This window comes from Anolis sagrei, chromosome 1, assembly GCF_037176765.1.
Source record: "Anolis sagrei isolate rAnoSag1 chromosome 1, rAnoSag1.mat, whole genome shotgun sequence".
In the NCBI taxonomy this organism is placed as follows: Eukaryota; Metazoa; Chordata; class Lepidosauria; order Squamata; family Dactyloidae; genus Anolis; species Anolis sagrei.
The window spans coordinates 331,532,693-331,558,560 of NC_090021.1; the positions used below are offsets into that span (position 1 = coordinate 331,532,693).

General features: G+C 40.7%; 1 protein-coding gene across 1 annotated transcript in view; it reads left to right on the forward strand.

Moving 5' to 3' along the window:
* Positions 1-25,868, forward strand: part of KCNH5 (potassium voltage-gated channel subfamily H member 5) — a 289,582-nt gene that overhangs the window by 195,225 nt on the left and 68,489 nt on the right. Inside the window, exon 9 of the mRNA XM_060754182.2 lies at positions 3,090-3,342. Coding sequence (XP_060610165.2) covers positions 3,090-3,342 — 253 coding nt within the window. The remainder of the gene's footprint in view (positions 1-3,089; positions 3,343-25,868) is intronic.

The following is a 25,868-nucleotide window of genomic DNA, read 5'->3' on the forward strand; positions in this document are numbered from 1 at the left end:
AGAGAAGCCGAAATGACCAGTATTGATTCTTTTCTTTCGCCATTACCATTTTGGGACTGAAGAGGTATAGCAAACATTCAAAGATATTCAAAACATTCAGGAGAAAATAGCAAGCATGCAAATCCTGTGCTTCTTCTAGTGTATCTGTAACCATAGCAAGTTTCCTCTTTCAACATTCCCCCCTTCCTGTATTATTTCCCTTCTAGGTCATAAAAGTCCTTTTGAACTCTTACCTACTGTTTTCTCACTTGCCTCTCTGAAACTCCTTCTGTCTTGGCAGGATTTTGTTTTGCCTATCAAAAGGCTAGCAGAGAGAAACATATAAGAGAGCCAAAACTTCGTTTCCCCTCTCCCTCCTGTTCTGAATTCTGTTCTGAATTCTATATGTTGTGAGTTGAACTCCCCACATTACAAAGAGAGAAGTTATTAAAAAAAGAAAACAGGGTAGGGACAGTGGAGGAAACAAGTCTTTACTGTGTGGTGGCAAATAAAACAGATAATTTTTAATGAAAGCAGAGAGAAGGATTAGGTGTGATGGGGGGGGGGGGTGTAGGAAAATCTTCCATTTAATCTCAAAACAGGGTGTGGTGAAGATTAAGGGAAAACCAACTCTCCCAAATGCTTTACTTTTCCTGTGGGATGAAGTCCTAGCTCTCTCTGAATAGCTTACCAAACTATAAATCCCATCGTATCGTCGAAGGCTTTCATGGCCGGAATCACTGGGTTGTTGTAGGTTTTTTCGAGCTATATGGCCATGATCTAAAGGCATTCTCTCCTGATGTTTCGCCTGCATCTATGGCAAGCATGCTCAGAGGTAGTGAGGTCTGTTGGAACTAGGAAAAGGGGGTTTATATATCTGTGGAATCCCAATGATAAATCCCATCATTGTGTAGAATGGACTCATGGCATTGGAAGGGGTATCTATATTTAAAGTGCATAAGATGAAAGTAAGTGTAACAACCAGAACAGCATGTTAAGGTACCGAAGTGACCTTTGTCTTTTCATTGGTCTTCTGTGCCTACCCAATTCCTATTTCTTTAAAGAGACCATGAGGCCTACATGAGATAGAGCCATGTTGAATATCGATAGCGGTTTGCTTGTAGGAACTACATACTCCTTGTGATTTTGAGTTAAAACCTTCTGAGACATATTTCAAGACATCTTGGCATATTCTGTTAAATCACCTAGAGCACCAGAATGAGGTAGAAAGGTCAAGTATGATGTACATAGTTGGGAAATAATGATTACTTCTCATTAAAGAGTGCGATCGTACATCACAATCTTTTGTTGCTCAGTTGTTGACATGTTTCTGTACAGGAATTCTGTACATTTGATTAAATTTCCTGTTCAATGTGGAATATGGAATAGATGGAAACATCATCAGATGATGGATCTATAATTAGTTGGAAAACTACACTCAAAGAGTTGTCATCAGTAGCTGTGTTTCAGATTGGAAGGAGTGCCTCAAGGTTTTGTCCTGGGGCTGACACTCATCAATATATTTTTTGAGACAGAGTGGGTGGAATAGTTATTAAGTTTGCATATGATGCAAAATTGGAAGGGGTGGCTGACAAATTGGAGGAAAAGAAGAGAATGCAAAAGGACCTATATAAACTAGAAAACTGGGCTGAAATTAGTAAAATGTAATTCAACAGTGACAACTGGGGGATTTTTGACTCAACAATCCTATATGTGAAAAGGACATTGGGACTGTTGTTGATTATACGTTGAATGTGAGCCAGCAGTGTGATGCTGCAGCAAAGAAGGCAAATGCTATTTTTGCTTGTGTTAATAGAAGCTTATTTTTTTCAGTGGGAAAGAATAATCCCACTGTATCCTGGGCTGGTCAGGCCTCACCTGAAGCACTGAATTCTATTCTGGACACCTCCTTTTTTTAGACACTCAGTTTTAAGAAGAATATAGATAGGTTGAATCAGGCTCAGAGTAGAATAATGAAGATGATAAGAAGGAGGACAAAGGCTGAGGAGTGAAAGAATGGTTCACTTTAAATACCTCAGGGGTTGGCACAAAGAGGAGGGTAGGACAAGGTCTAATGATTTAAAATTATAAGAGGGTATTGAATGCTGAATACTAGAAAGAACTTCTTGACTGTGAGAGCAGTTCACCAAGGAGGCCAACTGCCTAGAGAGCTGGTGGGATCGGTCACACATTTTTAGTCTTACTTTTCTATCAAGTATTGGGTACAAATTGCCTGGAAAATGCGCCATTAAGAAAAATGGGGAGGTACATTTGAGACACTGAGGGAAATGGGCCTCAGTGTCTTCAATGCACTTTCTCCATCCCAGTGATCTAAAATTGTGTCTACATTGTAGAATTTATTTATTTATTTACTTCATTTATATACTGCTTTTCTCAGCCTTTAGGCGACTCAAAGCGGTTAACAATAGCAAAATGCAATGCTTGACATCATAAAAACAGTTAAAACAATTAAAACAGTAACATAGTAAACAATTAAACATCAATATAACATCTCATTAGCACCTCATAAATAGAATCAAGATCCAATTTCATCATCCGATGTTCCATATTCCTATATTCATTATACTGCCTATTCAAATGCCTGCTCGAACAACCAGGTCATCACTTTCCTCCGAAATGCCAGTAGGGAGGGGCCGATCTAATATCTGTAGGAAGGGCATTCCACAGCCAAGGGGCCACCACTGAGGAGGCCCTGTCTCTCATCCCCACCAGACGTGCTTGTGTTGCAGGCGGGACCAGGAGCAGGGCCTTCAGATAATCTCAATGTCCTAGCTGGTTCATAGGACGAGATGCATTCGGACAGGTAAGTTGGGCCACTATACAGTTTAAACCAGTTTGACACCACTTTAACTGCCATGTGTCAGTGCTATGGAATCCTAGAAGCTGTAATTTGGTGAGGACCAGTGCTCTTTGCAGAGAAGGCTAAAGACCTTATAAAACTACAGCTCTCATAATTCCATAGCATTCAGCCAGGGTAGTTAAAGTAGTGTCAAACTATATAGCGGACATGCACTCCTACTCCTATCTTGACATTCAAATACTGACCCCTTCATATTGCCCTCACAATGATGTTTTTCCTCTTTCTCCAGGTCCTTTCAATTTGTCCCAAGGACATGAGAGCAGATATCTGTGTGCATCTCAACCGGAAAGTCTTTAACGAACACCCAGCTTTTCGACTAGCGAGTGATGGCTGCCTGCGAGCCCTTGCCGTTGAGTTCCAGACCATCCACTGCGCTCCTGGAGACCTCATCTACCATGCCGGGGAAAGTGTTGATGCCCTCTGCTTTGTTGTCTCAGGATCCTTGGAAGTTATTCAGGATGACGAAGTGGTAGCTATATTGGGTAAGCTGACCAACTCCTTCCACTGCATTAACTGTATAGAGGAAAAAAACATTAATCTTGATCCTATGTCAACTAGGGATGGGAAGATTTTGGATGTGGTTGTACTATGTATATCCTTGGTATGTGCTGTGGTTTGGTACAGGACTCCCCATTGATAGAAAAATCCACGCATGTGTGGAAGTTCCATTATATACAATGGCACAGTAAAATGATACCCCTTATATACCACAGCAAAAGCAAGGTTTGGTTTTGGGAATTTAAAAAAATCAAGCCATAGATAGTAGAATCCATGGATGCAAAATCTGTGGATATGGAAAGCCAAGTCCGATTCAAAACATATCCAAAAAATGGTTCCTGAAGTATTGCTAAACCCTGACAAGAATCTTTGCCATTTGGATCTTATTCTGGGTGAAAAACAGACAAGTTGTCTGCACTGAAAAGTATGTTTTTTATGCAAGCTCCCATAAGTTTTCTCTGCAGGAAAGGACATTCTTTTCTGAGTGAATTGTCTTTGAAAACTGCTGTTTTCAACTTCTTTGCAGTGATGGAATGGCCTGGGCAACTTTGTGTTCACAGCCTTTGACTGAATGTGGACAAAAATACCCAACAACTTCTGTAGGGGAACATTTGTAAATATAAGACACAAGCACCTTTCTGGCTATAGTTTTTTTCTCTATTGTTATGTGGAACATTTTGGTGTGGAATTGGTAATTAAGACTCATTCATTTGACAACAAAACAGTCCTGATGGAGAGGGGTGCCAAAAACTTAAACAACCATGTCCCTTCCCAAAGGGTGACAGAATCCCATTTATACCAAGTCAAAGCTATCCTTCTCAGGTATGCTGGGAAACATTCTTTAGACTCTAAACCTTCCCATTCCCAAAGGAAACACTACTTTATTGCCCTGTTTTCTATTTTACTCTGCAAACTCCAGATGAGAGATGTGCGAGAAGGTCCTATGTGCATCATGTGCTGTGGAGGTGGCATTATATTGTGAATGAATGACTGAATGAATGAATTCAACCTTGATGAGCATTTTTCCACAGAGGGGGAAAAGCTACTTCTTCAAGCCTGATAGCATGAGGGATGCAGACTGTGAAAAAAGTGCCCAAGGGAGGACATTGCCAAATTACGCAACACTTCATTACCACAGCATTAGCAATTTGTTACATTAGCCAAGGATACTACATTGCAAGCTAAAGTAAAGTCAACAGAGGGAGGAAAATAACACCTAATTCATTATTTTTCTTGGCTGGTTTTTCGTGCCATTGGCATGCAATATTCATGAGACTTAAAATTTATGTTAAATTCCTAACACATAGCTTCCATAACCACCCTGTTGACCCCAGGCCTGTTATTTTTGGAGTTCTGAATAATCATACACACATCATTAATCTGCTTTCATAAACCTTGTAAAGCCACAAAAGACTTCTTTACCTTCGAAAAAATTAGGTGAAATAGGCTGATCAGATTGCAAAATATGATTTCCACGTTCAAAAAGTATATAGTGGTGTAGTGATGTATCTTACACTAAGAGTGTTCACTGTGTCAGTTCTGAAGGGCCTGAGAGAATGGCTGGAGGCCCTTCCCCCTCCCCCCAAGCCCCCAGACCCTTTAGAAAAGTAATAAAAACTTACACGGCCTCCATTACAAGCTTCAGCCAGCTCTCCTAGTGCATAGAAATGACATGCCAAGAGAGTGGGGGGAAAGCAATTATCCTCCCTCCTCCACCCCCCACCCCCACCCCTGCTCTCCTGGTGCATCATTTCTAATTGACAGGAGACCTTGCCAAGGCTTGTAATGGAGGCCAGGTAAGTTTTTATTACTTTTCTAAGGGGTCTGGGGCTTCGGGGGTCGGTATTTCCACAGTTTACTGGGCTCATTTAGCCCGGTAAACTGTGGGAATACTGTCTGAACTGCAGTATTCTACAGTCTAGAACCAAAAATAGTGGGTTTATCTCGCGCTTTCCAAGAAGGCACGGAATAAATCCACTATCTAATTAATTCACTACAAACCAGGGTTTTCCTGGTTTGTAACTAATTAATTTGGGACTGTCCAGAATGTTGTCTGGACAGCCCCCCCCCCCTTTATGGTAAAGGTACTGGACGGGTCATCGCATAACCCAGTTCAAAGCAGATATTGTGGGGTTTTCTGCCTTGATATTCTGGGATATAGGGCTGTGTGGAAGGGCCCTGAATTCACACTGCCATATACTCCAGTTCAAAGCAGATAATGTGGGATTTTATTCAGCTGTGTGGAAGGGTCCTTAATTGATGAGGAAAGAAGTGACTTACAGAATTACATATGTTTAGCTTGGACGAGATATGATTGAAGGGTGATGTGATTGTCATCTTCAAATACCTGAAGAGATGTCATGGAGAAGACAGAGAAAGTTTGCTTTCTGCCACTCCAGCAACTGGAATGCAAACCAATAGATTCACATGACTGGAACAGAGATTCCACAAAACATTAGGAAGATCTTATTTACTGTAAGAATTATTTGACAGTGGAGTAGTCCCCTTCATTCACATTGATGTGGCATTGTGAGCTGTGCGGTAGTGATTGGAGTTTGAAGCGATGGGTGTGTTGTTTTGTGATATGTGCTGGGGAAAGCATTTAATTTCGTTGTACAATAGCACAAGAATAAAGCTATTCTTTTACTATTTTGATTCTACTTATTAAGGCTTTTTCTTCTTTGAAAGTCTTTAAACAGAGATGCAGCTTTCAGGGTGTGTATCCATAGGTCGTAGGGATTAGGAATAACTGGCGCCTTGCAGCCCCTTCTAACTCTAATATTCGAATCCAGTGTTTCTCAACCTTGGGGCTGGGACCTCTGAGGGTCACCAAAGACCATCAGAAGACATAGTATTTGGTCGTGAGGGTTCTGTATGAGAAGTTTGGCCCAATTCTATCGTTGCTGGGATTCAGAATGCTCTTTGATTGTAGGTGAACTATAAATCCCAGCAACTACAACTCCCAAATGTCAAGGTCTATTTTCCCCAAACTCCACCAGTGATCACATTTGGGCATATTGAGTATTAGTGCCAAATTTGGCCCAGATCCATCATTGTTTGAGTCCACAGTGCTCTCTGGATGTAGGTGAACTGCAGCTTCAAAACTCAAGGTCAATGCCCACCAAACCCTTCCAGTATTTTCTCTTGGTCATGGGAGTTCTGTGTGCCAAGTTTGGTTCAATTCCATAGTTGGTGGAGTTCAGAATACTCTTTGATTGTAGGTGAACTATAAATTCCAGCAACTACAACTCCCAAATGACAAAATCAATCGTCCCCCAACCCCACCAGTATTCAAATTTGTGTGTATTGGGTATTTGTGCCAAATTTGGTCGAGTGAATGAAAATACATCCTGCATATCAGATATTTACATTATGATTCACAGTAGCAAAACTACAGTTAGGAAGTAGCAATGAAAATAAGTTTTTGGTTGGGTGTCACCACAACATGAGGCACTGTACTAAGGGCTTGCAGCATTAGGAAGGTTGAGAACCATTGTTCTAAACCAATCCATAAAACTGCTAAGAAAGAAAGAACAAGCCAAGGAGAGGCTACTGTTAAGTTTTCCTTGCCCTTTTCATTTCTTGGAGGACATAGCATTAGAAAGATGAAATAGGCTCGGAGCCCTACTAGGATTTGGTCCTTAGCAAGTGTCCAATAAGTTACCCTTGAGACTACAAATGCATGCTGAGCAAGTATTTAAAATTTGCTTTCAGAGTTTCATGTGAAGCACCTTGTCTGTTTCAGGTCTGTTATCCAAAGTTATCACAAGGAAAAGTTGGATTGTTCCAACCTACTATGGTACATAAATGATTTCAGCTACTTGAACTAATTATAGCCTACAAACATTTGACAACAAGCCAAGGTTGCAATCCCATGCTTTGTAATTATTGGTTGCAGGTTATAAGGGTTTCATTCTGAGGATAGCCATCAAATAGCCACCCTGGGAAGGCGGGAACACAATCCTGCAAAAGCCTGTCAGCTATTGAAAGGTCTTTTGCCAATTAGCTCCTGACTTTTAACCAATTACGCGGATACAGTTATGTTTAACTGCTGAAGCACCTTAATAATGGTCTTTTGAGAAGATCTTGAATGAAGGCCACAGCTCCTTTCAAAGTGAGAGGTGACTTAACATTTAAAAAGCCTTGGTATCATGCGTCCTTCAAAGATAAGAGAAGCCAGCTCTTCTTACAGAACTTGGGACTTGTGGCTTTGCTGAAAAGCTAACACTTTAAAGATGTGCAGCGAAAGCTAGTTTCAGTTAATTGCCTGGAATGTGGAAATCTCTCAGCTTCATTCAGATGAGCTCTCCAAAGGCAATGCCATTTGCTTCCTGTCCTTTTTTTCTGATCGGTTGCAAGGCTTTGTACTTTCTTCCCTTGTCAAAGTTCACGAGTATCTTTTTGATCTATTTTGCATATTGTGCAAACCATTTAAGCCTTCCCCCTCCAATTAATGCATATATACTCATAAATCTTGCAAATGTGTGAATGCTTCAAATAAGGTACCACAAGTCTTGGATAGGATATAAATCTTACTTTTGTAAAAGAAAACGTTGAGTCCAACAAAATTTGTTTTCAGTCTCTCTTAACTGGATCAGTGAATACAGTCCTGACTTGTCTGTGGTTCTTGCTTTTCCCTGTAAAAACAAATTATTTCAGTAGTTTTCTCCCTGGTGCATGAAATTATGTGAGTTTTTGTACAGTTTGCAGTGGGGTTTTTTTTACACTACACTATTGGATAACACAATATGTGAATAATCAAATCCACAAAAAAAAAACAAATCGTCAATTGTGTGGAGCCAACTGTACTGCATTATGTGTGAATATTTTGTGTTTGCATTTTTAAAGAGTTCTAGATCATGAAAAATTGCCTTTTTTCTTGTTGGGATGTCTTGAAGACACCATTTGTCATCAAGGATGAGAAAATGTGCAAGTACTTCTGATCTTGGACTCTAAGCAGTTCAGCTTTTTCTGGCTTCATAAAGGTATGCTTGGTTCTGGCCGCAGGGGGAACTGCCACTTCACCGTCCACTTGTGACACCGGGTCCTTTGATGGAGTACTTCCTCATTCTTCTGCACACTGTTGGAAGGTTTTATGGCATCATAAATTAGTTAAATTAGCCTCCCCACATAAAGCACTTCCTACTTGATAGATGCAACTGTCTTTCGGGCTGCATAGGTCAACAGCAAGCAAGACTATTAATGGTCGGGAGCTTATTCCAACTCGGGCTGGCTTTGAACTCATGACCTCTTGATCAGTAATGATTTAATGCAGCTGGCTACTAACTAGCTGCACCACAGCCCAGTCCATAAGAAACTCTTAGAATGCTGACTTAGTTTCTGAATCTGTACACACTAGAAAAAACATTCAATAGTCACGGCTGGATTTTGCCCTTTTATATAAGGATGCCATTTGACTCTGCAATTATATATAATTGGACATGAGCTTCCATGGATTTTGCTATCCATGTGGGGTCCTGGAATCAAACCCCAGTGGATACCAAGGCCCCACTATATATCCAATTAAGACATATCAACAGAAGAATGGTGAACCAGCTCCTGATGCATATCTATATCTCCCTTGTATTTTCTCAGTTCTGCATTCACTTCATGTATTGAGTGACTGTTGGGAATTTAAGTCTGTCTTGAGTTCAAGGGAAACAGCTTTAATTACTGGAAGTGCCTCTCATTCTCTTCGGCATCCTGGGCTTCCCACTTTGCAAATTAGTTACATTTATTGTGCTACGTCAAAGCTGAGAGATGATGTATAAATCTAACTCAGAGGGAACTGAAAGGTAAAGGTTTGACTGAGGCCCTTTCCATAGAAACTTTGGCAGACTCCTTAGCAGAAGTACTAAGCCATGATTAATAGTGCTATTTTTTTGTCCAAAGAACACATAGAAAAAAAGTGGCAGGATTAACTGGAAATCTGTGCCAAATGAATATGCAATATGTCTTTCCCACAATAGCTACAGAGTGTGATGTGGCAGGTGGAAGATCAAAATATTAGACTCCTTTTCTGAATCTATCCATCACAGAGCAATCCAAGCAGAAGGCAGATAATATGTGCTTTAGAGTGAAAGCAAGTCTGGGGTTCATCCATACTTAAAGAGCTATGATTACACTCTAACTGCTATTGCTTCATCCTATGGGGTCCTAGGTTTCATAGTATGGTGAGGGACATCATGGAAATCCCATGATGTCATAGCTGTTAAAGCAGACCCTGGAGGCTTACTAACTCTGTCTTACAATAATAAAATAATAGAGTTGGAGGAAACTCTAAGGGCCTTCCAATCCAATCCCATTCCACCATGTAAGAGTACATAATTGAAACACTCCTGACAAATGGCCATCCAGCCTCTGTTAAAGAACTTCCAGAGAAGGAGGCTCCAAGGCCATTTGTATGCACCAATACATAAAGGGGTATTCTAGATCAGAATCACTATTGTCTGACTGACCAGCCTGAGCTGACTTGGTGGCTAATGGGTGTCCTAATTACAGACCCCAGGATGTTGTCTGCACAACCCAGCAGCATTGGAAATGGTCTGGGGCTTGGTTGTTGTAGGGTTTTCAGGCTCTATGGCCATGTTCTAGAAGCATTTCTCCTGATGTTTTGCTTGCATCTATGGCAGGCATCTTCACAGGTTGTGAAATCCATAGGAAACTAGAAAAAAAATGGATTTATATATCTGTGGAATATCCAGGGTGGGAGAAAGAAACCTTGTCTGTTGGAGCTAGGTGTGAATGTTTCAATTGGCCACCTTGATTAGCATTTGATGGCCTGGCAGTTTTTAGGTGTGGCTTGTTCCTACCTGGGGGGATCCTTTGTTGAGAGGTGATTAGCTGTTCCTGATTGTTTCTTGTCTGGTGGTCCCCTGTGTTTGAGTGTTGTTCTTTATTTAATGTTACAATTGTAGAGGTTTTTTTTTTTTTTAATACTGGTAGCCAGATTTTGTTCATTTTGATGTTTTCTTCCTTTCTGTTGAAATTGTCCACATGCATGTGGATTCCAATGATTCCAGGCAACCAGCGATCATGTAGGCCAGTGTAATGAATGCAATGCCAGCCAGATTTGCCTCAATGCCACAAGAGAAATGAAGCCAATTCCCAGTGAAAGTGATAGTTTGGCCTACCACATGGTAGGTTCAAACCAGTTAGGAACCATGTCATAAAAATGGTGAAATCACTGTTTGTTTGCAAAACTCCTTTAAAAATTGCTGAATGGGCTACTTTATATGCTGACAAAAGCATACTTTAAAATCCTCCTCTGTTTTCACTGGAGCCCTATTTGTAGTGTCTCCAGACTCTGAAAATCTGTTTGATCAAGGACATCTGAAGCACAAAAGCAGTGTGTGAGTGTTTAAATGTATATCAAAGGCAATAATATGCCTATTGTTGTGCATGCAGTTTTCTTAAAAAGTATGGGTTGGGTTGGTTAAGTATCAGATATTCACAAAACACAGGAAATATTAGGAAATGTGATGACAACAGCAGAATAAGCTGAAGCATATCTAGTGCAACTGCCATGAAGACTATGGCAAACAAATATCTGAATATCACATTGTGGGTTAAAAAGCAATAGTCAGATATTAAACAAAATGAAAAATACCAGGCACCAGTGACTTCAGCTAGTGTTAGTTTGGTATTGGAATAATGGCAGAGTTTTCAACAACAGCATTTTGGTGTTTTTTGCATTTGACAAGGTCATTTATCATTGAAATAGAATTGTCTATCAATGTGAATAAATCTCACACTTTACTGTTGTCAATAAAAACTTTCTAGTCGTTATCTGTAATGATATAACAGAGTACCTACTGACATTCCTACTGTAGATCAAGAAGTGTTAGCTACAGAGGATTAGGAAATACTTTAACTTTTGTAATCAGAAACAGAGAGGAAGGTTAGTCAATATAAGTCCTGTGCCTACCAGACATATCTGACATAATATGCCCACTCCAGGAATATTCTAGGTCCTCCTATGCAACTCTATGGCTGCTTCTGGTGGAAGTCATTCATTCTGATAGGGTTCACCATTACCCACAATTTCCTGTTTCCATTGTAAACTTAGGAACATATCACTCATGGGTTTAAGGGGTAGCATTGTGTTAGAGAATGAGTGTCACTTACAACTGCAAGACAGGAAGGATGGGAGTATCTTGGACAAAAAGAAATGGTGAGGCAAATATGTTAGGGAATGTGAGAGTTAGTAAAATATCTCAGTAGTATTCACAATTGGAAAATGAGACTTTGCTCTTTTATTTTCCCAAGAAGTGTTTTTCCCCATGAATTAGATAAACACTTTCTTTACCTTTAAAGGATGTGTGTGAAGTTCATCCTTGGTTCAAATTAGTAAAGTATTTTCCTCTACAATTTTTAAGTAAGTAATCAGATTCAGTCTTCTCAGAGCAAAAAAATAGTCCCAAACATTGTTGTATTTGGAAAACCAATACTTCCACGACTGGTAATGTGGTTTTGCAGTCACAAATGCATGCAAGATTGTGTAGATTAGGGAAAAATTTGCATATATGTCTCTGTATAGGTCTGGGATTCTTTCTATTTGTGGATGCCATAAACTGTGGGTGCTCAAGACCCATTATACACAATAACATAGGACATTGCTGTCCCTTTTATTGAAAAAAATCAAGAGTATTCTTTTTGGATTTTCTTTCCAGGAACAGGTGCATTTTGAAGCCATGGATTACTGAATCTGTGGATACCTATATATCAATAATAACAATGAAAGCTGAAACTGGGGATTGAACATACTCATAGAAGCATGTCTTTGAAACATCACCAAGTACCCAGAAATAAGTTAAACCTGCTCATATTGAATGAAGTTTGAAAAGGGTTTTATAACCATATTTGAATTTCCATGATAAAAGTGCCCCCTGATCATATGTTTAGCCTGAAGAAGAGAAGGCTGAGAGGAGATATGATAGCCATGTATAAATATGTGAGAGGAAGCCACAGGGAGAAGGGAGCAAGCTTGTTTTCTGCTTCCCTGGAGACTAGGATGTGAAACAATGGCTTCAAACTACAAGAAAGGAGATTCCATCTGAACATAAGGAAGAACTTCCTGACTGTGAGAGCCATTCAACAGTGGAACTCTCTGCCTCAGAGTGTGGTGGAGGCTCCTTCTTTGGAGGCTTTTAAACAGAGGCTGGATGGCCATCTGTCAAGGGTGATTTGAATGCAATATTCCTGCTTCTTGGCAGGGGGTTGGACTGGATGGCCCATGAGGTCTCTTCCAATTCTTTGATTCTATGATTCTATGTTTAAAGAATATGAAAACAGTGCCTTCTTCAGATGTCCTCATTACAATAATTGAGCTTGGAAAAGGGTTATAGTAGTGTCTGGGATGGGGTTTATTTTTGTGCCATTCATGTTCCCAATTTAGATGAATGAGTCTCCCCCAGCCTTATACCTAAAACCTTAAAGAGAGTAACCAGACAACACTAAAGCAGAGAAAATAACTTGGGTGTAAGGCATCTTTTAATTCTGAAGACTCGTTACCTGTCTGCAGAATGGCAGATATTTTCCTTTCCTTTCTTTTCACGCCAGGCACATACACATAGAATTTTAGAGTGTAGTACAGACCCTCAGTGCTTTTTCCAAGGAATTTGAAAGCTGGCAAGTTCAGAAGAGCTTTGAACTGCTCACTCAGATGTTCCTTGAACACAAGATGGTACCATGCAACTGTAGAGTCCCCCCTGGATCCCAATGCGTTGGCAAGGACCCTGTTCTCACATACACACAGAGAAGGCAGGATTTTAAAATGTCAGTCCGGCTTTTTGATCCTTCTTTTCTTAGAAGATATCAAAATGTTCCTGAAATTGAACAGCCATAAAGAAACTCGCCTAGATACTTGTAAGACATTGGAGGCTTTCTTGAAAATGACAGAACTGCCTTACTCCCATTAATGAGGAGATAGCTATTCATTTGTATACTGTGATTTCCTGTCTAAAATGGTCTTGTATATTCAATAACAACGTGATTAATCTACACAACACAGTATCTGCATTTGGAAACCACTTAATGGCCTGTGATTTGAAGTTTGGTGAGGTACTAAGAATTCTGTGCTAGAGAAGTCTAGTGTTGTAATTGTAAATTACCTCCGAAAACTAGAAATACTAGGTTTCTGTAGCATAGAGTAATGACAATTACAGTGATATGAAACTGTTCAAGTTGCATAGTATAGATCAGACATGGACAAAATTTGGCCCTCCAGATGTTTTGGACTTCAATGCCTACAATTCATGGTAGTTGAGGTCCAAAACACCTGGAGGGCCAAAGTTTGCCTGGTAGAGATACAGCCATTGGGACTGGCCCACAGAATTTTGTGTATATCCAAAAATAAGTTATCTCTAGGCATTTTCTAGGTTCTCTAGAGCAGTTCTATGTTATGTTTCCATCTGATGTTAACCATAGAGTTGTATTGGAGAACCAAGGAATGTTTTGCTTTAGGTCAGTGATTCCCAACCTTTTTTTGACTATGGACAACTTGACCAGGGACCACTTTGACCAGAGACCACTCTCCAGCATTAATACCAAAAGAGTTATGAATCAGTTTTTGGTCAACTTTGGATTCAGTTTGGTTTTTTGGAGTGCTGATTCAGAACACTGCATTGGATAGACCACATCAGCTCTAGTTTCTGATACAGAATATATGTCATCCAGTAATTGCCATCTGCCTGCTCACAGAAAACCATATTTAATAATCTAGAGCTAGTAGTAATCTTTCATGGGTAGTCAGCCTCTCCCCTCCCAACATCCCCGTTGCCTCTGCACTATCAGTGGGTTTTGCAAGACCAACTGCTCTCATTGTCATGTGGTTTTGAGGCAACAGTATAGAAATGTATTGTCGAAGGCTTTCATGGCCAGAATCACTGGGTTGTTGTAGGTTTTTTCGGGCTATATGGCCATGGTGTAGAGGCATTCTCTCCTGACATTTCGCCTGCATCTATGGCAAGCATCCTCAGAGGTAGTGAGGTCACTACCTCTGAGGATGCTTGCCGTAGATGCAGGCGAAAAGTCAGGAGAGAATGCCTCTATACCATGGCCATATAGCCCAAAAAAACCTACAACAACCCAGTATAGGAATGGTGAGGCCGTGGACCATTTTTTTTCTTTGCGGACAACTGATGGTTCACAGACCACAGGTTGGAAACCACTGCTTTAGGCATTTTCTACATCCTCCAGGGCAGTTCTTTGATATGCTTCTGCTGAAAGCTGACCATCACACTGGGCAACCTAGAAATGCTCTGTTTTGTTCTTCATCTTATCTGTTTTGTTCTTCATCTTATCTCTGAATGCACTCCATCTAATCCTTCTTTAAATGGAGTGCAATGCTCCTGATGAGAAATGGAAAATAGGGTGGCGTGGACAATCCTTATTGTTGGTTTCAAATGATATATTCTTACCATTCAGAATTTTAACTAGTTTCTCATAATTGCCCACCCAAGTACTAAGGTGCAACTATTATTTATTTATTTATTTACTCTATTTATATACCGCTTTTCTCAGCCCTCGGGTGACTCAAAGTGGTTTACAGTAGCAAAAATTCAATGCTCAAATATCATAAAACAATTCAAAACAATGGCATAAATATACTATTATTTATTATTTATTTATTTTGCACATTTCTACCCTTCTCGTCCTTCTCAACCCCCAAGGGGGGACTCATATACGATCAATTACAAAGTCAATAAAACATAACTCATTAGCATCTCTTAGTTAAAATCAAGATCCAGTGTCATCATCCAGTCATTCCATGTTCCTATATTAGTTACACTGCCTTTTCGAACGTCTGCTCGAACAACCAGGTCTTAACTTTCCTACGAAGAAGTATTATTGGTTCTACATTACACTGAAGAATTATTATTTATTATTATTATTTATTTACAGTATTTATATACCGCTTTTCTCACCCCTAGGGAGACTCAAAGCGGTTTACTCATAGATAATGGCAAAAATTCAATGCCTTACAACTACAACAGTAAAACCACACTTTAAACATAAATCATATTAAAAACAATACATCATCAAATATCAAAACAGTTATTAAAACCATAAAACAATCTCAACAGTCAAGTCGCCGTTCCAGTCCTTGCCCCACTAAAAGCTGCATACATCTATTGTCCGAAGGCCTGGTCCCAGAACCATGATTTTATTTTATTTTCTAAAGGTCAGGAGCGAGGGAGCAGATCTTACCTCCTTTGGGAGTGTGTTCCATAGGTGGGGGGCCACAGCTGAGAAGGCCCTGCCCCTCGTCCCTGCCAGGGATGTAGGGGCAGATGCATTCAGGCAAGTACGTTGGGCCCGAACCGTATAGAGCAGTGGTTCTCAACCTGGGGTCCCCAGATGTTTTTAGCCTTCAACTCCCAGAAATCCTAACAGCTGGTAAACTGGCTGGGATTTCTGAGAGTTGTAGGCCAGAAACATCTGGGGACCCCAGGTTGAGAACCACTGGTATAGAGCTTTATAGGTCAAAACTAGCACTTTGAATTGGGCTCAGAGATGGACCGACAGCCAGTAGAGCTGGCATTGGTTCAATGCTGTGAAATTCTGGGAGATGTAGTTTGGTGAGGCACCAGCACTCTGTGACAGAGAAGAGGAAAAATGGCCTTGTAAAATGGCAATTTCTATAGCCATGGAAGTTAAAGTGGTGCTGAACTGTATTAATTCTACATTGTAGATGTAATGCCAGCCTTCTTCTTGACTGTAGGCTCTGTTCAGGATCCCCTAATATATTCCATTAAGATTAATATTTTGCTGCAATTTTGGGTGTCTTTTCAGCAAACAAATGGTGCTATATTTCTATATTTTGTGTAGAGGGAGAAAGACAGCCAAAGAGTAGGGAGGAGGAGGAAACTGCAAATGATGTTTTCTAGCCTCTACCTTTTCCCTCATGATTTTCCCAAGAAGAAATACTTAGAGACTATATGAATTAAACCACTATGGTTACATGTTAGAAAGCATAATTCGGAGCAAGAGGAGAGAGATTTACCTCCTGATGGTTCATACTCTAAGCCATGTGTCTTAGTTGGAAAAAATAATATGGATATTAGATCTAGGAAAGATTATATCTTTTTGAGCCTGTGATGAGTTGATGCCACTTGAAACATTGCAGCACTACTTAAATTGACTAATAATGTGGCTTCATAAAGCCTTGTAAAGAAAGGTATAGCTGTGATGCTAGTCCAGCTAGTGAGACAAACCAGTGTAAATGGTCCATGGTAGCACAATGGGTTAAACACTTGTGCTGCTGAACTGCTGACCTGAAGGTCAGCAGTTTGAATCCATGGGACAGGGTAATCTCCCACTGTTAGCTTTAGCTCCTGCCAACCTAGCAGTTTGAAAACAAGCAAATTTGAGTAGATCAATAGGTACTGTGTCGGCGGGAGAAAAGGCAAAAAGATGCTCCATACAGTCATGCTGGCCATATGACAAGGAGGTGTCTACTAGGCTTGGTTGATCAAGAAAAAAATGGTTTCGTATATAGAGGGTGCTGGCATTTCGATTTTAAAATTATTTCTCAAATTTTCTTGAAAAAAAGATCAGAAATAGCAAAAATTTGAATAGCTTTGTTTACTTGGTTAATGGAAGGTGCCCTCCCCCGTTAGTTTAAAATCTCGCAGTTTCCCTGGCCTCCTTGGTGACAAGCGGCAATGCAGTTTCCCCCAGTGGCCCTCAAGAAGAGCTGGGCGTGCCCACACCCACCTCCTCCCTCTGCCATCCATCGGCCCTTTGCAGTCACCTGGGCGTAACCACGCCCACCTCATCCCCCTGCCTGCCATCCATCGCTCTTTGCAGTCACACAGAGAAGGGAAACTGCAAGATTACTTTTAAAATCTTGCAGTTTCCCTTCTCTGTGTGACTGCAAAGGGCAAGGGAATGAGGTGGGCGTGGCTATGCTCAGCTCTTCTTGATGGCCACTGGGAGCGTGGCCTTCAGGAAGAGTTGGGTGTGGCCACGCCCACCTCATTCTCCTGCCTGCCAACCATCGCCATTTGCAGTCACCCACCCAGGGAAGGGAAACTGCGAGATTTTAAAACTAATCTCGCAGTTTCCCTTCCCTGGGTGGGTGACTGCGAATGGCGATGGGTGGCAGGGAAATGAGGTGGGTGTGGCTATGCCCAGCTCTTCTTGATGGCCACTGGGGGTGTGGCCTTCAGGAAGAGCTGGGCATGGTCATGTCCACCTCGCCCTTCCGCATCGCGGCTTGTCGCCAGGGGAACTGCGAGTTAATGTAAACCTTGACCGGACATATGAAAATAATTCCGAAAAATGGGTAAATTGTTGCAATTCGTTATTACTCCTCACACTATTCCAGCATGGCTCGAAATTGTTTTATAAGTCATTTAAATACAAATACATTCCAATTTTTGAAGCTAACGAATCTGATCAATCAAGCCTGTCTACAGATAATGCAGGCTCCTCAGCTTGGAAATGGAGATGGGCACCTGCTCCAAATCCAGAGTTGAGCACTGCCTCCAGAGCCAGAAAGGAAAGGAGAAGCCTTTACCTTTGTCTGTGCTGTTTGTGTCTCATTGTATTTCATTGTAACAAGGCATTGAATGTTTGCCTGTAGCTGTTTATATGCTGTAATCTGCTCTGAGTCCCCTCAGGGAGAAGGCGGAATATAAAATATTATTATTGTTATTATTATTATTACATAATATTAGTGTCAAATCAAGAGCTAGAAAGGGAAAGTGGATGGGGGGACAATTATCTCTTTGAATTGTATTTCATCCTTTATACTGTTTTATAATATGAATAACAGTAATAATATTATTATTACTGTTATTATTATTATTATTATTATTACATAATATTAGTGTCAAATCAAGAGCTAGAAAGGGAAAGTGGGTGGGGGGACAATTATCTCTTTGAATTATATTTCATCCTTCATACTGTTTTAGACATCTCTCTTCTGATCATTTGGAACCTGTTCTCGCTCACAAGTGAGTAAATAACCACCATAGTTTCTAACAGTGTTAAAAGATCACAAAAGGATAACTGTGCAAACATCGTAGCAGATGTTACTTGTGAGTAAATGTGTTTTATCAACCTTTGTTCTCCAGTAGTTGTAAATGCCACTTTTTAAACTATTGAGCGAGTACATCTTGAAACAATGCAGTCTGCAAGCACATCCATTGTAACCTATGCTGTTCTGCTGTAGTTGGGAACAAAGAAGCACATTTTACAACTGAAAAAAAAATTAACTACCCCAAATAAATAAATTTTTAAAGTAGGACATAATGCAAACCATCCATTAGCAGCAAACTCAGCAAGACAAACATTGACTTTCTGCCATGTTGTTATCTAAAAATCATTAGTGGGATTATGTTATTCCCAATTCCCCCATGTTCTTTTTCTAAAGCTATTAAATCCTTTCAAAAGAGAGCAGGCGAGGGAGAGATTCATTTCGAATGCTCCTATAAATTGTGTTATGAGAAATAGCTGCAAGGCCTGCATATAAAAAGTCCAAACAAATATCAACAGATTGATTTAAATTGAGAACCCACTGTACTGCATGGCTAGAGATAAACAACAATCATCAGGACCCGCTCTGTCTTCTTTTTAAATGCTGTTGTGGATGTGTCCCTTCAAGTCATTCCCAACTTATGGCAAACCTAAAGTTTTCATTGCTGAGTAAGGATTCAAACTCTGGTTTCCAGAATTAAAGTCCAACGCCTAAATCATTTTGCCACATTTCTCATTGTTGCATATCTGGTGGCATGAACCAGCCTTTGGGTGACAGAATGCCCAACTTGCTGAGTCTACTACTGGGGAGAATTTCAGTTTTGCTTCATTAAAAACAAAATTCATAGAATCATAGAGCTGAAAGAGGCCTCCAAATCCACCCAGCCCAACCCTCTATCATGCAGAAACATACCATCAAATCACTCCTGATGAAACAGAACAATTTGAAACGGCCATGGATAGAAGCGAGGATGGTGAAAACCAGAGCATGGATACCATGTCCCGTTAAGTCAGTGTTTCTCAACCTGGGGGTCGGGACCCCTGTGGGGGTCACGAGGGAGTGTCAGAGGGGTCGCCAAAGTCCATCAGAAAACATAATATTTTCTGTTGGTCATGGGTTCTGTGTGGGAAGTTTGGTCCAATTCTATCGTTGGTGGGGTTCAGAATATTATTTCTTCCCCTGGTCATGGGAGTTCTGTGTGCCAAGTTTGGTTCAATTTCATCATTGGTGGTGTTCAAAATGCTCTTTGATTGTAGGTGAACTCTAAATCCCAGCCACTACAGCTCCCAAATGACAAAAGCAACCCCCCCACCCCACCAGTATTCAAATTTGGGCATATTGGGTATTTGGGATTTGAAAATACATTCTGCATATTAGATATTTACATTACGATCCATAACAGTTATGAAGTAGCAATGAAAATGTTATGGTAGGGGGTCACCACAACGTGAGGAACTGTACTAAGGGGTCGTGGCATTAGGAAGGTTGAGAACCACTGCGTTAAGTGGATACTGGTACTAACAGGGGATGACCCATGGATCTGTGTGCCTGGCAAGACAAAGAAGTTAGCTCAATGTCCCCCAATCAAGAAATCTCACCAAGTTGAAGAAGAAGCCACAGAGGTAGTTTATTTAAGTCAGTTGATTTGGATGCCACCTCGCGGTAAGATGCAGAAGAAAGCTGAGATCCCTTTTACAAGTCAAACATGGATTTTTGTACATTCAAATCTTTTGTATTTCCCATCCCCACCCCAATTGGAGCTGCCTCTGAGCTGATTGGAGGACCCCTGTTGACATCATTGCCAGCTGGGGAGGATTCACTGGGAGAGGCAGGACTGAGGCGCCTGCCAGCCAATCAGAAAGCGTTCCCTGCTTCCGATGCAGATTTCTGCTCTCCAATGACTGACGGAGCAGGATGGTCCAGGAAACAAAGAAATGTAAAGTGTTCTGAATGGATTACTATTGTCCAAGCAGAGGGACACAATAAAGAGGGGCCATCAGGTCCATGAGTTCTGTTGTTGTGATAATTGTCTTTATGAGCCCTGAATGGATGAATCTGGTGACTCTGCACAAGTATACATTGTGTTTCAAAGCAGCATATTGTTCAAAGTGATAAGTTTATAGGATCAGTGTCTGGGAAAATTGGAAATGTCATTGTGGAGAACGGGGTAGGTCATCCCAAGATCAAGGAAGAAAATGCCAGGTGATAATTGTCTATGTCTATGTGGCTGCACAAAGAACAAGTGGTCCGACTCCAAGGTCTATTGTCTTTTGCACAGCCAGTGGTATGGGTCACAGATGATGGGTGATTGAGTCCTTTTCAAATGGGTGATGACCAGGAAAAATGCTGGAAGGAATTTTCAGGTCAAGGGGGGCTGATGAAAGGTCACCAAGGTTATGTTGGGTGACTTCATTTTCCCAAGTTTTATGTTAAACATAAAATAAGACATTACATACACAAGAGGGGCCTGCGGATATTGAGAGGAACCCAATGACTCCAGAGGCCTGGTATCCGCGGGGAAAAGGTATACATACACAAGGAATCTCTGGATACTGAGGGGGACCCAACGATTCTGGAAGCCTGGGCATCCACAGGGGAGATTGGGGTGCAAGGGGGTCACATACAGGATTTTTATTTGTTGTGTCAGGGCAACCAGTCAATTGTATTACATTTCTAACAGAACAAAACAGACAAACAGACAAAATACAAAATTTGCAAGTTTGGTAGTTGATTAAATGTCCTTTGACCAGTAGCTGGCCACTTGGAGTGCCTCTGGTGTTGCCGCAAGAAGGTCCACCATTGTGCATGTGGCAGGGCTCAGGGGGCATTTCAGCAGGTGGTTTGCTCTTCTCCACACTCACATGTCATGGATTCCACTTTGTAGCCCCATTTCTTGAGGTTGGCTCTACATCTCATGGTGCCAGAGCGCAGTCTGTTCAGCACCTTCCAAGTCGCCCAGTTTTCTGTGTGCCCAGGGGGGAGTCTCTCATTTGGTATCAGCCATTGGTTGAAGTTCTGGGTTTGAGCGTGCCACTTTTGGACTCTCACTTGCTGAGGTGTTCGGGATGAAGGAATGGATGGATGGATGGATGGATGGATGGATGGAAGGAAGGAAGGAAGGAAGGAAGGGGGGAAGGGGGGAAGGAAGGGGGGAAGCCCATAGTGAGGGCCATGAGGACCAGGGGGTTATTGGCCAGCTGCTAGGGGTGAGAGAGGAAGAGAAAGTCAAAAAGTCAGAAAGATACATAGAAGCAGATATAGAGAGTAACTCACCAAAGTGCAAATTTATTGAGAGGCTACCTTGTAATATACTTTTTTGTAACTAGTGGAGCAATGAGTTTGCTTTTTCTGGCTTGTTCTTACTTAGGAAAGGCAATAAAGTTCTTGTCTACCTTCCTAAATCCAATTGCTAGTTCCAACTACAGCCTTTCCATTGAATTAATCAAACTTTCACCGATTGTTGATTTAGCATTCTGCAATTGCTTCAGTGACCGCCTCATTGATTCAGTGGCTCTACTCTATTTGGTCGCAACAATTGGATTTAAATTAAAATGACACCTGATTATCTGGTGTGGTCTCTCCTTAATCAGATTAGGGGTGGAAAGAAAACTTGAAAACATTTGGAAAATAGCCACCTTGGATTCTACAGAGGCAAGAATGTGGGATATAAATAAATTAGATTAGATTTAAATAAATAAATAAATAAATAAATAAATAAATAAATAAATAGAAAAATCAGTTTATTGAGAGTCAGGAAACTCCTAGAAGGTGAATCCAAAAGAGACAAGACTCTTTGTCATTTAGGCAGCTTTCCTGTTTTCTTTACAGAGAACACTATTTCCTATACAGAAAAACTCCAAGACTTAATTGAGTTGGCTTTCTTCCTATTAGCCCTCTTTACTGCCCAGCTTTCTTTCATGTATTGTGCAAGGTATAGGCAATACATTAATGCATGTAATATATGTAAGCATGCTGTTATAGTTCCATTTATTTATATTCTTCCCTTTTCCCAAGATTAGGGAAATTAAAATTGTTGCACAATAATTAAAAATGTCCAGCCCTCTGGAGAAGGACGCATGCTTTTCTTAACTTTGTCATGACAGCTGCAGTTTCTTCCAAAGACATTTCCCAATGGTGTGTGTCATGCCGATACATCGTATTTAGACCTCCTTCATTCAGAGCCAGATATTGGGAGTTGGGCAACTTCCAGTGATCTACCTTATGCCATCAGTGGGTGGAGAGGTAACAATAAGTCAGTCTGTGAACTACTGACACAGTTTGAGAAACTTGTGGCATTGACAGTTGTTCTATAACTTGAGGAGGAGATTTAAAGTATACACACATGTGCACATGGCTGGTGGCAGAGTTTGGGATGTATTGTACAGGAGAAGGTAATCCTGCAGGTAAACCGGACCCAGACTTACGTTGGGCTTTAAAAGTAATAACCAGTGCATTGTCCTTTGCTCAAAAACTATCTTTACTAATTGATAATGATAGTTGTTGCTTCTCTAAACCCTCAGTAGAAAGCTGATTGTCTACTGTCTCTGGCTTGCTCCTGAGACAAATGGTTTTAACTGCCACTTTCACCTCAGAGAGTGAAGACAGTAGGCTTGGGTAACTATGGAAAAATTTGGTTCTAAACTCGATTCGTTTTTAGGGGGGCCCTTGCATTTCGTTTTTTTAAAGAATTCCGAATTTTTCCTTTAAAAAAGTTTGAAATATACGAAATTTCGTAAAATTACGAATCGATTCGTTAATGGCGGACGCAATTGCGCAATATGCTAAATAAAAAACCTCCAAATGGGACAGGGGGAACTTCTGAAGCTTCCCTCTCCCTCTGTTGTTGACTATTGGTGTGATAATTTATTTTTTATCACTGATAAAACAAACAACAACTATAAAACTTGAACCAGACATATGGAAATAATTACGAAACAATTATGAAACAATTTCGAAACAATTTTGAACCAATTACGAAACAATTACGAAACAATACGAAATAAATTGTAAAAATTGTATCGATTTTTAATTACTCCTCACAGTAGTCCTGCATGGCTCAATATTGGATCGTAAGCTAATTTAAATACGAATTAATAATGAATTACGAAATTAATGAATGAAACCGCCCAAGCCTAGAAGACAGTGCTGACTGGAAACAGCCAGGAAGGAAATGACTGCCAACTCTCTGAAGCCTAAACATTTCTAAGGCATGAAGCATATTTTAAAGACTATTTAAAATGAATGTTTATTCCCTCTGTCCTCTGTAAGAATTCAGAGAGACTGCTGTATATATTGTTGCTGTGTTTGGCCTTTTGGACTGAAGTAAAGTTACTGTTACTCATTACACAAATCTAAGTGACACATTATTATACTGCGGGGCATATTTTTGTTCAGAAACTGTGGTAAAGCTTCTGTTTATTTACATTTACAACCTCCAACAAAGAGCATTATAAAGTCAGACATCCCATCCACAAGTCTTGTGTCTAAATTCAAACCCAACTATCCTGACTCAACAGAACAAGCTGCAGCCTTCCATATATGGCTGCATTCCAACTCCCATCAGCTCTAGTCATGGCATCTAATGATAAGAAATATAGGGGTTGCAGTCCATCATCTGGAGGGCAACATACAATGGCATGGCAGGCCAGATTCAGCCTGTGGGCCTTGAGTTTGACACATATGGTCTAGGCACCCAAAGCCTGATCCTACCAGGAAAATCAAGCTGTCACAGTGTTTTATTGAAGAAGCTGCAGTTTTGGAGAATTTTATGGAGCAGTGGCAGCTCTCTGTACCAGGGGCTTTGCCAAAGTAGGGTTTTGGGCCTCCATAGCTCAAGGAAATGATTCACTGAAAGTCCCAGCCCTAAGAGGAAAAGAGGGTTGAAGGAGAGATAACTGAAGAGAGAGTCAGGTGCAGGATAACATGAACAAATATTGTCATCCATTCCATTTTCTTCTGTTTCAAAGGTCATGGACAACAATCATGGAAACCAGAGAAGAAGACAGTAGCTAGCTACTAGTCTCCTCTTCCTCCTCCTCCTCTCTCCCACTGCAAAAAAATCACAAGAGAATGCCCTCTGAAAACATGACTCTGCTCTGGAAATCCCACAAGAATGAATGTGGCTTTGAATAAAAAATCTTCTGAAGAATGCCCAAGCACTGAAATATCTCTTTTACAGCTCCATTTCCATCACCTTTTGATTAATGGAGTGATTTCATTTTATATTAAATAGCTCCATGTTACAACATAACTGCTCTTTTTGTTCCTTTTATTTGAGGGCCATACAAATAGCAGGCCATCCCGTCCATTGGGCAGGCTTTTACAAAATGTCAAGAGATGCCTACTCCGCAGTTTTGTCATTCAGCTGCAGTTTGAGACTGTGGCTATTTTTACTGCAGCTTTTTGGCAAATCGAATGAGATGAAACCTATTCCAATTTCTGTGGGAAGATCCCATAAATATTTATTTCCACAGCCCAGTGTATTATTCTCTGTGCCTCTGGGGAGAAAGAAATAACATGTAGATGTCAAATCTAATATCTGCCAGAATCACAAGATGTATAGACATGTTTCCTTAACTCTGACTCTTGCCTTAGGAGACCATCACTGAGCATTAAAATTCTTGTATAAAATCCTCTGAAACTGGACTCTTATTGTGCAGTCTCTGAATTAAATAATGATTATAAGATCATTTACATCTCTCATGATGGCCTGGCTTAAGATATATGGGGGTCCAGTAAGATACTTTTATCCGTGGAACCAATAGCCACAGTTTTGCGTATTATTTATTTATTTATTTATTTATTTCTCGCACTTCTACCCCGCCCTTCTCAACCCCCGAGGGGGGACTCAGGGCGGCTTACAAAAGGCACAATTTGATGCCAACACAACAATAGATTAAAATAAACATATATAAACAGTAATTAAAACAATCAAAACAATCAATTATACATCATAATCAATAAAACCAATCTAGTGCTCCCTGTATGACGCTCCGTACCCATGACCAGAGAGGATGCTTCTCCAGGAATTTCTACAGAACTTTTCAAAATTATCTGTATTGAGGATTTAGTAAGTCTAACATTGAGAGAGAGAGTCCATAAATTCATTCCACATTGTCAAATCCATCCATTCTAGTCGTCGCTTGTCCTTTGTCTATCTGCCAGATTACCCAAAGGCCTGGTCCCATATCCATGTTTTTAATTTCCTTCTAAAAGAGAGGAGGGATGTCGATGACCTAATTTCCCCGGGGAGTGAATTCCACCGGTGAGGGGCCACCACCGAGAAGGCCCTGCTCCTCATCCCCACCAACCTCACTTGTGATAGAGGTGGGGCTGAGAGCTTGGCCTCTCCAGAAGATTTTAAGCTCCGAGGCAGGACGTAGAAGGAGATGCGTTCGGACAGATACACTGGGCTGGAACCGTATAGGGTTTTGTAGGTCAAAACCAGCACTTTGAATTGTGCTCGGAACTGGATCGGCAGCCAATGGAGCTGACATAACAGAGAGGTGGTATGCTCCCTGTATG